At 33.2% G+C, this 13845-nt stretch overlaps 1 protein-coding gene across 1 annotated transcript; it reads left to right on the top strand.

The window, feature by feature from the left end:
• Window positions 1-569: 569 nt before the first annotated feature.
• Smp_130090 (deoxyribonuclease 1 related) lies at window positions 570-2113 on the top strand (the record flags this gene model as incomplete). Its single annotated transcript, XM_018795702.1, has 3 exons — window positions 570-645; window positions 700-812; window positions 1955-2113. 3 exons carry the CDS (start codon window positions 570-572, stop codon window positions 2111-2113), a joined length of 348 nt encoding a protein of 115 aa, XP_018649989.1.
• Between the last annotated feature and the right edge of the window lie 11732 nt (window positions 2114-13845).

The following is a 13845-nucleotide window of genomic DNA, read 5'->3' as shown; positions in this document are numbered from 1 at the left end:
ACAAAAAACCGTATGAGCAGTCTTGAGTACTTAACAGTCCTGCTATCTGCCTAGCCCAGCCAGTTAAGTCCAGAACACCAATAACAGCCTCTGCAATATGAATCATCACTCTCAAACATACTGGCTTTATATACCAAGCAAACAGACCATATCGTACCATAAAATAGAAAATAATATTTGTACAAGATTTGACCAAATGTGGCTGTGAATAGGGGGAACAGTAATTAATGGACTATGGATAACTCAAGAATGATTAAACGTATAATAATAGTCTATAGGTCAAAATAAAGCTTATAATAAGAGGGACACGAGTAAGAATAGTTTAGTCACTTAACAATTATACAATAGGAAATATACATATCATATCGGTCCATAAACAGTTCTCAAAGTTACTACTTATAAATAACATTCAGCATAAAGTAATGTTCCTTATTTCCATGTTCATGATAGAACATAATTTGTAAAATACAAAGCTTTCACTCCTTAATATTCATCAAATCATTTAAGGTGTATACAAATATAATGTGCATTTAATTGTTCTTAGGCCTACTCTATTTACTATTGGAGAAATGGTAACATTTTTACATCAGAAAAATCTTTTCGAAAGACCTCCGATGGCTGTACAAATATTTATGAAACATTCTGGTACATTCTGATAACTTCTGTTAATTTCTCTTATATTTTGCCATACAATTTAAGCCATAAATATATTTGGTTTAATTGTTATACATTTGGATCCAGACAGTGTTGTTCAAGAGGCTAATCAACTTTATACTTCTGTTAAAGAAGTTATGAAAATGTGGAATATACAGGTTCGTGCAATCAACTATTTTTTATTCACTTTTGCTTAATGACTTATATATACTTAATCAATATACTTGAATGCAAACTTAGATTTGGAGGTTTGACTAGTAATTTCTGTTTGCTCACATTTCTATGATGATTTGAAAACCATAATCATCACCAATGAAATTAAACTTTTTCTACTAATTGAGATATTACAAATATATTATTTTTCTTAATAACAATCTACGTAATGATCAATTTATTGAAAATAATCAAGTCAAACCTTGGTACTGATACCTAGAAACTCATAATTGTCACATATTCTTCCCTTTCAGAAGAATTTCTGATTTATTCTTATACTTACGGATGTTGAAGTCTCTGAGCAATATGCGTTATTAAATGAATTTATTCATTCAAGAAGTCCAGGAATTAGTTTATGATAAATATATTTTTTCGTTATATCCCAATGAGTAAAGACATTGTTTTCTGACGTTTCGTGCCATGATGTAAGCCACTTCCTCAGAGAAGCCGTAACCAGTGGAACTAATCCATGTCAGGTACATAAAGGCATCTACCTCAGACAGTGGAAGTTGGTCGCGCAATTTCGTGGATTGGTTGAATATAAACACTAAGACTGTTGGATTTCGGCTCAATGGTCTAGAGTCTAAGCGTTCGCGCGCGAGACAGAAAGTCCTGGGTTCGAATCTCAAGAGGCGGGATCGTAAATGCGCACTGCTGAGAAGTCCCATACTAGGACGAAACGTCCATCCATTGCTTCCAGGTTTTCAATGATGGTCTAATACCAACCAATTAATTATCTCAATCAAAAGTCTATCAAATCAGTTTATTTTAAACAATTTAGTAAATCCAATCCATTCAGTTGCTTACACAGGTTATTCGGAAGTAAATCATGGCTACTAATCATAATTGTATACCTTTAAAAATAGTTAAGTACTAATATATAATAATAGATTTTTATTTTTTTTAAAGTCAGTCTATCGAAACTTCCATAGAAGTGATAATTCATAATTGTTCTGTTTTACAAACTGTTAACATGTACAAACTATAAATCACACTTATGACAAGGAATGTAATAATGAACATATGTTTATTTAAAGGTAATTTTCTTCAATGCTTATCCAACATTAAAATTCATATTTCTATTCAGAATCTTATTATTCTAGGTGATATGAATGCTGATTGTGGTTACCTGTCCAAAAAGAAAATGTCACAACTTCATTTACGAAAGGATACAGAGTTCACTTGGGCTATTCCTGATAAACATGATACAACTTTAGGTAAAGGTGATTGTGCATATGACAGGTAAAGTTCTCAAACTGTTATTTATAATTTGTTTTGATTGTGTGTTCTAAAATTATCATTTTGCTAACAAATTATGCATATCATAATGATTAATCACCGTTAAAAATCATGCAATTTATAAACATTGATTTTTTTCCATACAGGCACATACGTTTAGTAGTGTGTATATCTTATACCACTATTTGTGATATACAGTGACATAAATATCACTTTATGAAGGGATTGTGTAGTGAGCGAGCAACCAAATGTATTCGAACATTAAATTACAGAATCTCTTAGGGAAATTCGAGAACCATTTAGTAAATACTTCATTTGCAAAATGTCAATCAATTGTCTCAAACTTCACTGTTCCTTTGTATCCACACCAATTATTCTCTGTTCTCGTTCTCTTTTATTCGATGTTCTTAACTTTCTTCCACCCGGCATTTCACTTTCAATTGATGATATATACTACTTATATCTGTCGACATCAGTAGCATACACCACAATTGTATTAATTATCAGCTTCTTGCGATAAATTGTCAAGGTTACTTTCACTTAAATCTTCAGGAATCAGACCGAGTGACGAAAAATTTAATTTCATTGGAATTATTACACTAGATTTCAGCTTGATAAATATTGAAAAATAAAGAATATGCGAGTGAACAATTATTTTATGACATATTGATTATGACTCAGCACTTTACTACAAATCATTCTGACCTTTATTAAATGACCTTTTTAATTTACGAATAACACAATTTTGTAGTATTCATTTTGTAACAGTTGCAAAGCTTCACTATTTGGGTGGAGTTTTGTTCTCTGAACTGGATGGTTTGGTCGTAGGGCTCTCATGGTTGTTCGGAACAACATCATCAGCCCAAACCCTAAGTGGAAGTGAAGTGTTCGAATTTCTCCACATCTGACTCAGTTTGTCCTGTAGACGTCGATCTTGATTTGTTATTGTCAACGTTTAACTTGTTACTGTTCACTTCTTTATTCTGGATGATCTCCCATTGATTTGATTATTGGCCCGATGTTTGTCCATAATTTTTCTGATTGGTTGATAAATTGAATTGATATCAACGTTTTTGTTGATTGCTGATTAACCTGAGTCCTAAGCTTCTAAAAATTCTCTGGTGTTTTTAAAATTGCCTCTATCCAAGATCTCAACATTTTTCCAGTCGAATGTGTGTCCATAGGTGTCCATATGCATTGGTTTAATTGAAGATGTATCATGGCGTTTGACTGCTAATTAATGCCCATGCAGGAGAAGATGAAAAGGGAGTCCGTTCACTTTTTCTAACATATAACATTGTTAAATCCATTAATGCATTCCTTATTATCGCCTTCGTAAAATGTCGCAATAATTATGGATTTATAACTGTAGAGCATGATGATGACGTTATTGAGAACAATTTTTCGTTCAAATATTCTTTATTTTTGAATATTCCTAGGGGAATTTCAACCTGCGGTTAAATATTGATTGACATCTTTGCTTCAACTAACTTATAGTGGACCAATTGAAAAATTTCGTTTATTGACCTTGTTTCGTTGGGCTTCTTTAACCTAACTCTGAAGAATAATGTCCACGGAACAATCTATTCTGACTTGGTATTAGAACTTTAGATATTAAATTTTAGTTTATTCACCAGTGAGAAAAATCATAGTATTATTACATAGGTTTCATAGAGATTAATTACATGTAAAGGGATATTCGTCAGAGTTTAACTTTAGTTAATGAATTGATGATAATCATGTAGGACTGGGCAGTAGTTTCATTCTAGTAGGTAACTCCTTAACTTGACGCGACTGAGATATTTGAAGCTAAACTTTTCTACCTGACGTCTAACATAGATTCACCATTTAACTACTGTGAAGTTAATAGATATGCTTTGTAAAATTAGTTTGATGACTTTAATCGACTTTATGAATGTGGTTAGTTTATATTCATTTTTTCTCCACTGTCTGATATTATCCAATATAATAAGTAGATATATATGATTATTGAGTAGTGATGTGACTTTAATGTTTACTAAATTTTGTTATAGGAATAATTATTAATCAAAAGGGGTTTTGTGGATATTATAGTAATTTTGATAGTTGAGATCATGAATCAATTGAAGCTAGACCATCGTGGAAAATCTGGAAGCACTGGACTGCCGTTTCGTCCTATTATGGGAATCTTGCAAGGAGGGATCGTGAATGCGCACTGATGAGGAGTCCCACACTAGGACGAAACGACCGTCAAGTGCTTCCACGTTTTACATAGTTTCCATAGCTTCAACTGATTCATGATCTCAACTATCAAAATTATTAATCACTTCATTTAAATAATGAAAACTTGATCTCTTAAGATAATTATCATTGAATATTATCCACTATTGATAAAGGGTTAAGCTATTAAGTTATAGTGTAATTACAATATTTACAACCTAATTTTCATTATTTATATTTCAAATCTAAAGTTCATATCAAACCAATAAATCTTTATGACTTATAGATACAGACATACAGTATATTTAAATTTGCCTCCATTTATGGCTTAATTAACTTAATTCACTACTTCCTAACTCATATAATCAAATACTCTTTTTTGTTGTTGTTTTCAATACATGATTGAAATTATAGAATAATTATACATGGTAAACAATTAAAACAAGCAATTAAACCAGGAAGCACAAAAGCTTATCAATTTCCAATTGAATTAAATATTAGTAATCAATTGGTATGTTTATACTGTGATAATATTCGTTTTTAAGTAAAATTTATAATTTTGTTCAATGTTTACATCTAACGATTTGTGTATGTGAACATCCAACTGACGAGTTCCAAATAGGACGAAACGCGCGTCCTGGATTCCACTACTAGACATTATCCATCTTTGCGAACATTTATTTGTTTTTATAATGAATATCCATAGAAAGAAATGGAAAATTTCATATTGACAACTTCAAAATAAAGAATTCATTGGATAATTTTCAATAGTTGAATTCATGAGTCGATTTAAGCTTAGACCACCATGAAAAACCTAGAAGCATTGGACGGCCGTTTTGTCTTAGTATGGGACTCCTCAACAGTACGCATTCATGATCCCGCTCATGGGATTCGGAGCCAGGATCGTCGGTTTCGCTCATGAACGCTTAGCCTCTAGACCACTGAACCGGCATCCAACGGTGTTAATGTTTAAATTCAACCAATCCACAAAGTCGCTCCACCGTCCACTATTGTCATCAATGAGTTACTGCCCCACAACAAACATGGTTGAACTCCACTGGTCACTACTTCTTGCACAAGACAGAAGATCCTGGGTTCGAATCCCATGGGCGGGATCGTGAATGCGTACTGCTGAGGCGTCCCATACTAGGACGAAACAGCCGTCCAGTGCTTCTAGGTTTACCATGGTGATCTAGCTTTATTCGACTCGTGAATTCAACTATTAGAAAATACTACGACCTCCACAAAACCCTCCTTTCTGATAATTAGAAGATTTGTCAAAGTAAAATAAAGTTCATATAATTCATGCTTAGTAACCCGTCTATCTATATGGCTTTTCAATCGCTCACTTCATGTATAAAGTTAGGATAGTATCAGACTACCCAAGTGATCATTGTTTATTAAATCCTAACACCTATGTGAAATGTGGACGAGAATGATAATGATTGATTGTTTGCTTAGTCAGACTTGTAGATAGTCTGACGGGTGTCAGATGAATAATATATTCTCCTGTCATTGCTATTATTGACTGTTGATTGTTGTTGAATTGTGTCGGTTTCTGGTAAGAAAATATATTTACATCCTTATCAGGCTAACCACGTGTTCTTGATCTGAGTTGTGTTGAAGTCCTGTAGAGTAGACACTGGGAGGGAATCTAGTGTAGATATCCGTCCAAGGCAAATTAACATCCTATTCATGTAAACAAAGAAAACCGACCGTTATAACACTATGGTTTCAAATTAACTGCTTTAAATGCAATCTACGACTGATATTATAAGGATTAGATATACAATGAATCTATTTTAAGTTAAATTGGTCATAATATGAAGTTAGAAATAATTTTAGTAACTAATAATCGATACTAAATGCTAAAATGTATTTTTATACTAAAACCGGTAATAATAACAGTATCGAGAACTAATAATACACTATTTTACAAGTACCTTGCATATGTATGTGGAGTTTCTTAGTTTACTTACTTCTTTTACTGATGATTTTTTGGTGGAGACAAACATGCAGCAAATGATGCTCAACTAAAGTTTTCACATTCAACATCAACATATCGAGTTAAAGTAAATTTAGGGTTAAGGATGATGTAAAGCTAATAACGATAATATTGCTGGTGGATAACTTATGTGGTGATTTTAAAACCTGTTATCTAAGAAACAAAAATTAGGGTTTTTTGCTGTGTATAATTAATTTTACATTATACTGTAATGAACAAGAACACTGGTGGGGACAATCGAATGTATTTTCACACAAATTACAAACTATCTCACTAAATTCTGATAACCATACAGCAAACAGTTAATTTACAAAATAACAATCAATTGTCTCAATCTTCACTGTTCCTTCTGTAAATATCAGTCCATCTTTTCTGGCTTCATTGTTCATGCATTCTCCTACCAATTGCGCTTCATTTCAATTCCTTCCTTATCGGTCTTCTGCCAAACTACACTCTATGTCTGACCATCATCATATACTACGTTTATGGATATAAGTAGACAACACCACAAAACCACCTGGTGTCTACAGCCACTGATTACGGTTATCGCACAGGCCACAAAAAGGAAACTCAAACTTCTCAACGTCGTATTCAAATTAACTGTATCCAGTTCTCTTTGAATTCTATCGTATGAAAGTTGTCATCTAAAGTAGGGATAGTCGGTAGTTACACATAAGTGCTACATGTTTCTGGCAGCTCAATCCAAGAAACCTCAAGAGCTTATTATTATTCCTTTTTCAAAATTGTTTTAGTGCTGTTTTAATTTTAATATTTTGTTGTCTATCGATTAAAAAGGCACTTAACATGATTACATAAATAAAGAGTGAGGAAAGGCATTTTTAATTCTATTATGGAAATCAATAAAGATGGAAAACCATTTACTCACTTTGTAATTTGATGAATACTTGAGTATTTTTTATAACACGACTAGTAGTATTCATACTTGTCTTATCATACACTATTTATTAAAAAAAGTATTATCCAGTTTAAAATAAGAAAGATTGGTTCAGCGAAGAGTTCTCTTTTCGGCGAATTGATCTTCAAAGCTGTACAATCGCGACTATATTTATTTTTCAAGATGATAATGATTACAATTATAATAGCGTTCAGAGTCATCTACAACATAAGCAGAAGGCTCTCAAAGGCAGTTATGTTTCACTTTCTTAATATTGCCGAAGCAATGACTATACATCCGGAAAAACCAAAACTATATGTCCAAAAGAAATTGGTACAACCTCTTCTTCTACCATGGTCTTAATTTCTCAAATTAGCTGTCTAAAGTCATCGTACTCACAGCAAGAAACCGAATATTTAATTATGGATTCAAACCACTGAGGAACATCTGTTTGATGCTCTCAGGTTTTCAATGATCCTTTATTTGATAATGATGTGAAATGAAAAGTATACTCAAAGAAATATTAACTATACAATATATATGTGCATATTTCATTTTATAATTATATCCGTACATACTTTCTGTTAATTATTAATGTATAGTCTACCTTAGAATTTCGTTGAAATATTTAACATGTAAATAAATTTTCTTGCGAACAAATAATTTTTCATCTTTCATTTTCTTCTTTCCATGATTCAGGCCAAACAAGTCAGTGATCATTATCCAATAGAAATGGAGATTAATTAAACCTATCATTTTATTCTATATACTCAAAGATGTTGAAAATATACTTGTATATGATATGTTTAAGCCTAATTAATATATTCTTTGACATCATAAATAAAACATATACTTTTGACTTCTGAATTACCTGTAGGTTAAGGAATAGATAAAAGTAGGATAGTGGAATAATATGAATACTTATTAACTTACAGAGTAACCTGTTATATCCTAGCGAAAACATGAGTACGGGTGACTTCCGGGACCTATTAATGGACAATTATTCTATATATATTCTTATTGTCTAACTATTGAGTAATTAGATTGTGTATATCTGTATTCATCTTATTATAAGCTTCATTTTGACCTATAAATTATTATTATACGAATTACTGTTCCTAAATTATATTCAGTTTATTGATTATTGTATCCCACGTTCACAGCCACATTTGGCTTGATCTTGTACAAATATTATTTCTTATTTTATGGTGTGATGCGGTCTGTCTGGTTTATAGACCGAGTATGCTTGAAATAAAAGGATTCGCATAGCAGAAGCTGTTATTGGTGTTCTGGACTCAATTGGAAGGGCTAGGCAGACAAGGAACCGATAAGGGCTCTAGACTACTCATACTGGTCGAACGTCATTGATTTGTCATATTGTTAAGATACGAAAAGTCGTATTTCCATTGGTGGATAATTCACGTGATATAAAACCGGACTTGAGACCGCAACAAATTAGCATACGGCCTTCTTTATTTCTTAAATTTGCAACAAATTGGCAACGGCTTTCTTTTAAAAGTCACAACATAACCAGCATTTTCTTTATACGATTTCAGATGTCAAAACATTCAGTTAATGAACTATCATTTTAATGTAAAACATGTTCATCAAGTCTACTCAGACAATTTACATCGTAGATGGAAAATGTTAGTTTTTTCTTCAATTAATAGAAACATTGAGAAACACTTCAGTTAGAATTCCCGGGAATTATAATAGTCACTACGATAATATAATATCTTCTAATGGAGCACAGTAAGCATACATGAATGCGTTTTTGACCACTTGTATCTATATGTTACTATGATTCAGAATATTAATAATATGTATATGATTTCCTTATTTCACTTTTCAATACATTTATTACTTTGAAATGAGAGCACCTTTAAATCGAAATTGACCCTTATCTTCAATATTGAATTAAAAGATTATCAGGATAATTCCTAATTTTTAAATCCGTATTAGAGTCCAATTATTTCATTTCAAACAATGAGATTAAAGTATTTTCTTTAAAGACAAAAATAGTCACTCTTGTTTATAGTACTTTGTAAGATTTACTTCACAGATAGCCGTATATTTTTTTGAATTATAATTTACAGCTTTGTAAATCTCTGGAACACGAATCGATTCTTTGATAAAAAGCATTAAAAAAAGAATGTTATTTTGAATTCACTTATTATTGTTCGTTTGATTTGAATCTTCCCATTGATGTTTAAGACTGCAACTGTTCAGTCTCTTATTGGCACATGTGCATACTGTGCGTATTGCCTCGATATTGTCTTAATTTACAGGCATTATAAGCAAAGATGCACATAGTGGCTAGTAGTAGAATCCAGGATGCGCGTTTCGTCCTATTTGGGAGTTTATTTAATAAAATATAAAACCTAAAGTTTGCAATTTCAAGTTATGTCCACTCATTTCCTTTACATTTATCCTGAATACACCAAGGTGTTGAATCATTTACAAGCTAATGTATGACTAAATTGTAACAACCCAATACCATAGCTTCGCCAGGAACACGCTGAATATGTTCATAAGAATAAATGATATTCTAACATTGGGCATTTGTTTGCAAATAATCAGTTAAGTGGGGCTGAAATGGACTGTTCGGTACCAAAGATAAAATCAAATTCATTGACAATTCCTAAATAGTTATGATTTCATTGTAAATAGAACTTATTGTCGCGAAGCAACATGAAAAACTCAGAACATTTGTCGATTTTATATTTAACTACTTAAACAAACAGTAGTATAAATGTATTTAATAAATTGTACGTCCCATGGGTACTATTACGGTCATTTCTCAACTAAAATAAGATAAGGAAATAAGTCTCTAGAAACAAGTTTTATGACTATTGTAAGTCATTCAGGTTTTTAACGATGATTTTGTCAAAATTATGACACGGATCTTCAGTGAACACTAAATCCTTATTTCATTTGTATTGGTTGTTTGAATGTTTCCATTGACGTATAGGACTGCAACTGATCAGTCTTTTATTAGCACTTGGGGATCCTGAATGGATTCCCATGAGCAAAATTTAGAGGCAGAGGTGGATGGTGGCTAGCTGTGGAATCAAGGTGTCGCGTTTCGTCCCTTCCGTGACTCTTCAACTAGATTCTTTTTGAAAATACGCTAGTATCACTCAATTTTATGAAAATACATTTCGTGATATTATTAATTGCTTTTTTTACCTGAAATGAATAAATCCTTAATGATTCTTAAATTCTTACTTCTTTAGAAAGAGTACAACATAGTTAGAAACATATTTATGATTTACATGGGTTTTTATAGTCGCCCAAGTCAAGTAACCAATTCTCGGGGCCGATTTCCTCAGCGCCTACAGTTTACTAATTGATATGAGCAAAAAGAAGTCGATTGACCAAAATACACGTTTGCAGGTGAACGGTACACTTACCACTGACTATGAAATACATGGTTTACGAATAATGAAACCTGTGAACAACATCCTGACGAGATACGAGTGCATAACGAGAGCAGACTACCAAAAGGAATGCAACGCACATCATGTGCAACACCACATTAGCACCACCGGTCCACCCATTTGCGCCAGGGCGAGGAGATTACCACCAAACAAGTTGCAGTCGGCTAAGAGAGAATTCAAACACATGATACAACTTGGGATCATTAGACAACCTAACAGTCCTTGGGCCTCGCCATTGCACATGGTACAAAAGAAAGATCAAGACTAGCATCCTTGTCGTGATTACCGCCGTTTGAAAAACCAAACCGTTTCTGACAGGTACCCTATTCCACACATACATGATTTTTCGTTAAACTTACATGGTAAACGTGTTTTCTCGAAACTTGACCTTGTGTGTGCATATCACCAAATTCCGATGGCACTAGAAGACATCGAAAAAACAGCCATCACTACACCTTTTGGTCTGTTTGAGTTCCTAAGAATGCCATTCGGACTAAAAAATGCCGCTCAGACCTTCCAACGATTTATGGACGATGTTACGAGAGGTTTAGATTTCATATTCGCCTATATCGACGACGTTTTGATCGCCAGCTCATCAATAGAAGAGCATGTTCAGCACCTACAGATCCTCTTCGAACGTTTAAAAAAAACATGGTGTGGTTATCAATCCTTCTAAATGTATATTCGGCGTCCCAGCCTTGGAGTTCTTAGGCCATTACATCGACTTCCAAGGCGTTAAACCACTTCAAAAACGTCGAAGCAATTATCAGTTATCCCGAACCAACTTCCGTAAAATCATTACGTCGTTTCCTCGGAACGTGCAATTTCTACCGACGATTCCTACCATATTGTGCAGATGTATTACAGCCGTTAACAGATTTGCTGAAAAGTGATAAAACAGGTACGAAGAAAGGAAAAGATCAAATATTCAAGCTACCTTCTGATGCCAAAACGGCATTTGAAAAAGCGAAGTCCATGATCGCCAACGCTACTATGCTACAACATCTATATACTGACCCCACAAACCACTTGGTTCTGTGTACGGATGCGTCACAAAAAGCCGTCGGGACAGTATTACAACAGCAGGTAAACAACACGACCACTCCCATAGCGTTCTTCTCCAGGAGACTTTCACCAACTCAAGAACACTATAGTATTTTCGGCCAGTAACTCCCGGCCTAGTTTGGGTTGCACATTGATCTTCTCAGTGTGTCCTATTCACCTCCAGCGTTTTGTCCTAATTTCCTCTTCAAATAGACGTCATAAATAATCATTGGTGGATATAACGTTGGAAAAGTCGCTCGCTATTTTCTTTGGAAAAGTACAACAGATCAACATTAGAATTCTGCAACTCTATTTCTATAAATCCTAACGAATTAATTAGGACTATGAGTTTCAAATCAGATATTTTTTATTAAATCCCTTGTTAAAGGATTTTTAAAGTTGAAATTGCACACGCACAAAAACGGAACTACGCTAATTTAGTACAATGGTTATACTGCTCAAAAACTAGTATCTTAGTTTATTGGAATTTATGAAATAACCTTATTTCCACGCTCATTTCTAGTGAGAGTGAGAAAACGTAGGTTGCATAATTATTTTGCTTAGGAATAGATAAATGTTTGCTATTTAAAAGGGTGTTAGCGAAACAACACTTTTGAGTAGCATTCAAAGGGTAAAGAACATCCTTTTTTCCTTTTTCAGTAAATTTTCAAGGATAACATGAAACGATAACATCAAGATGGATTTGCTTCATGAAATGATTTCATATATTCATCTGTTGTACGTAATAAAGAGAACTCATAATTCTACGCGTGATTGCGGGCTGTTAGACAGAGTTTGGATAACTGTAGTACTCTGTATAGCGAAATTTTAATAAGTTGAAAATCAGTTCATAGGTTGTTCACTCACATACATTTGAGATATGCTTTGAAAACTACCCTGCTTTTATTGTCGATTTCATTTCATTTGAGGTAACAAAACAGAGTTGTATAATCTCTTGCTATCCTAATAGTTCAGTTGGTTTGAATGGTTAGTACACATGAATACCATACACAATACTTCATCATCTTATGACGTTTGAAGTTAAATGAATAAAGTTTTTGGAAAACCACCAACCTTAGGCTTCAGGATTATCGTTTCAAAAATGTAAGCCATTGAAACGTTATCGTAGCTCAATAGATACTTGTCTTCATTTTGATGAGTTGTGATGCATGAAGAATAAAACTTAGTTAGTGTCCAAAAGCAAATAAGATGACCTCGAACTACTCACATTTTATTCAAATAGTTGTGACTTTTTCTTAGGGGATAAATTTCCCTCACCTTAGTTCAGAATTGAGTAAGACTAAAGGTTTAATCTACCATTTAAAAGTCATCACATCGCAAAAAGGAACTCTGTAGAATAATTTGGACATGATAAACTGATGATTGTTTCATGTTCTTGCAACCCAGTACTTCGTTTAGTTTCTGCACATGGGGTATCGACGAAGTAGTACCAGTTTAAGAATCTAGTTCACATAATAATAACCATTTGGTTCCTCAGAAAACTGCAATTTCATGGAATGCGATAAGTAAAACCAATTGCATAATTTACTATGTAAACATACCAGTATAGTGTAGTAAACTCCTACATTTATTCAAATACTCTCCTCACCCTAAGATTCGGTGTTTTAAGTTGAATTTCAACCAGAAATCTTATACTTATTCCATTTTGTGTACCTTTCTAAATGAGTAAACACTAATTGATAAGTACACATAAATACCGCATAGATGAGTAGTGTCTAATAATAATGGCCTGATTGTTATATACTCAATCAATAAGCAAGTGTTTTAGGTTTATATAGAAGATATAACCTAATTTACGCAATAGGGATTCGGAAAAGAAAATACTCGTCTTCCTAAAAATGAAATTTCAAGGAACCAGTTAATTAATGTTTGTCACTACAAATCTATTCCTCCTAAATATATCAAGCAAACGATTTGTTAGTTTGTAGGCAGGTGAAGAATAAATGTATATATTCTATTGTCTTGTCGATAAACTTGACTATTCATATTTTAAAAATAGATGCGAATGGATTGTTGGCTGACAAATCTGAGTGCGATTAACTGTTTTATCAACCCGAAAGTGGATTGCTGGAAGGACCCTTTCAGTACCATTCCTAGTAAATCATCTTAAGAAAATAAGCTGAGCACCAGGTGAC

This window comes from Schistosoma mansoni, chromosome 2, assembly GCF_000237925.1.
Source record: "Schistosoma mansoni strain Puerto Rico chromosome 2, complete genome".
In the NCBI taxonomy this organism is placed as follows: domain Eukaryota; kingdom Metazoa; phylum Platyhelminthes; class Trematoda; order Strigeidida; family Schistosomatidae; genus Schistosoma; species Schistosoma mansoni.
This window is presented reverse-complemented; position numbering and strand designations above follow the sequence as displayed.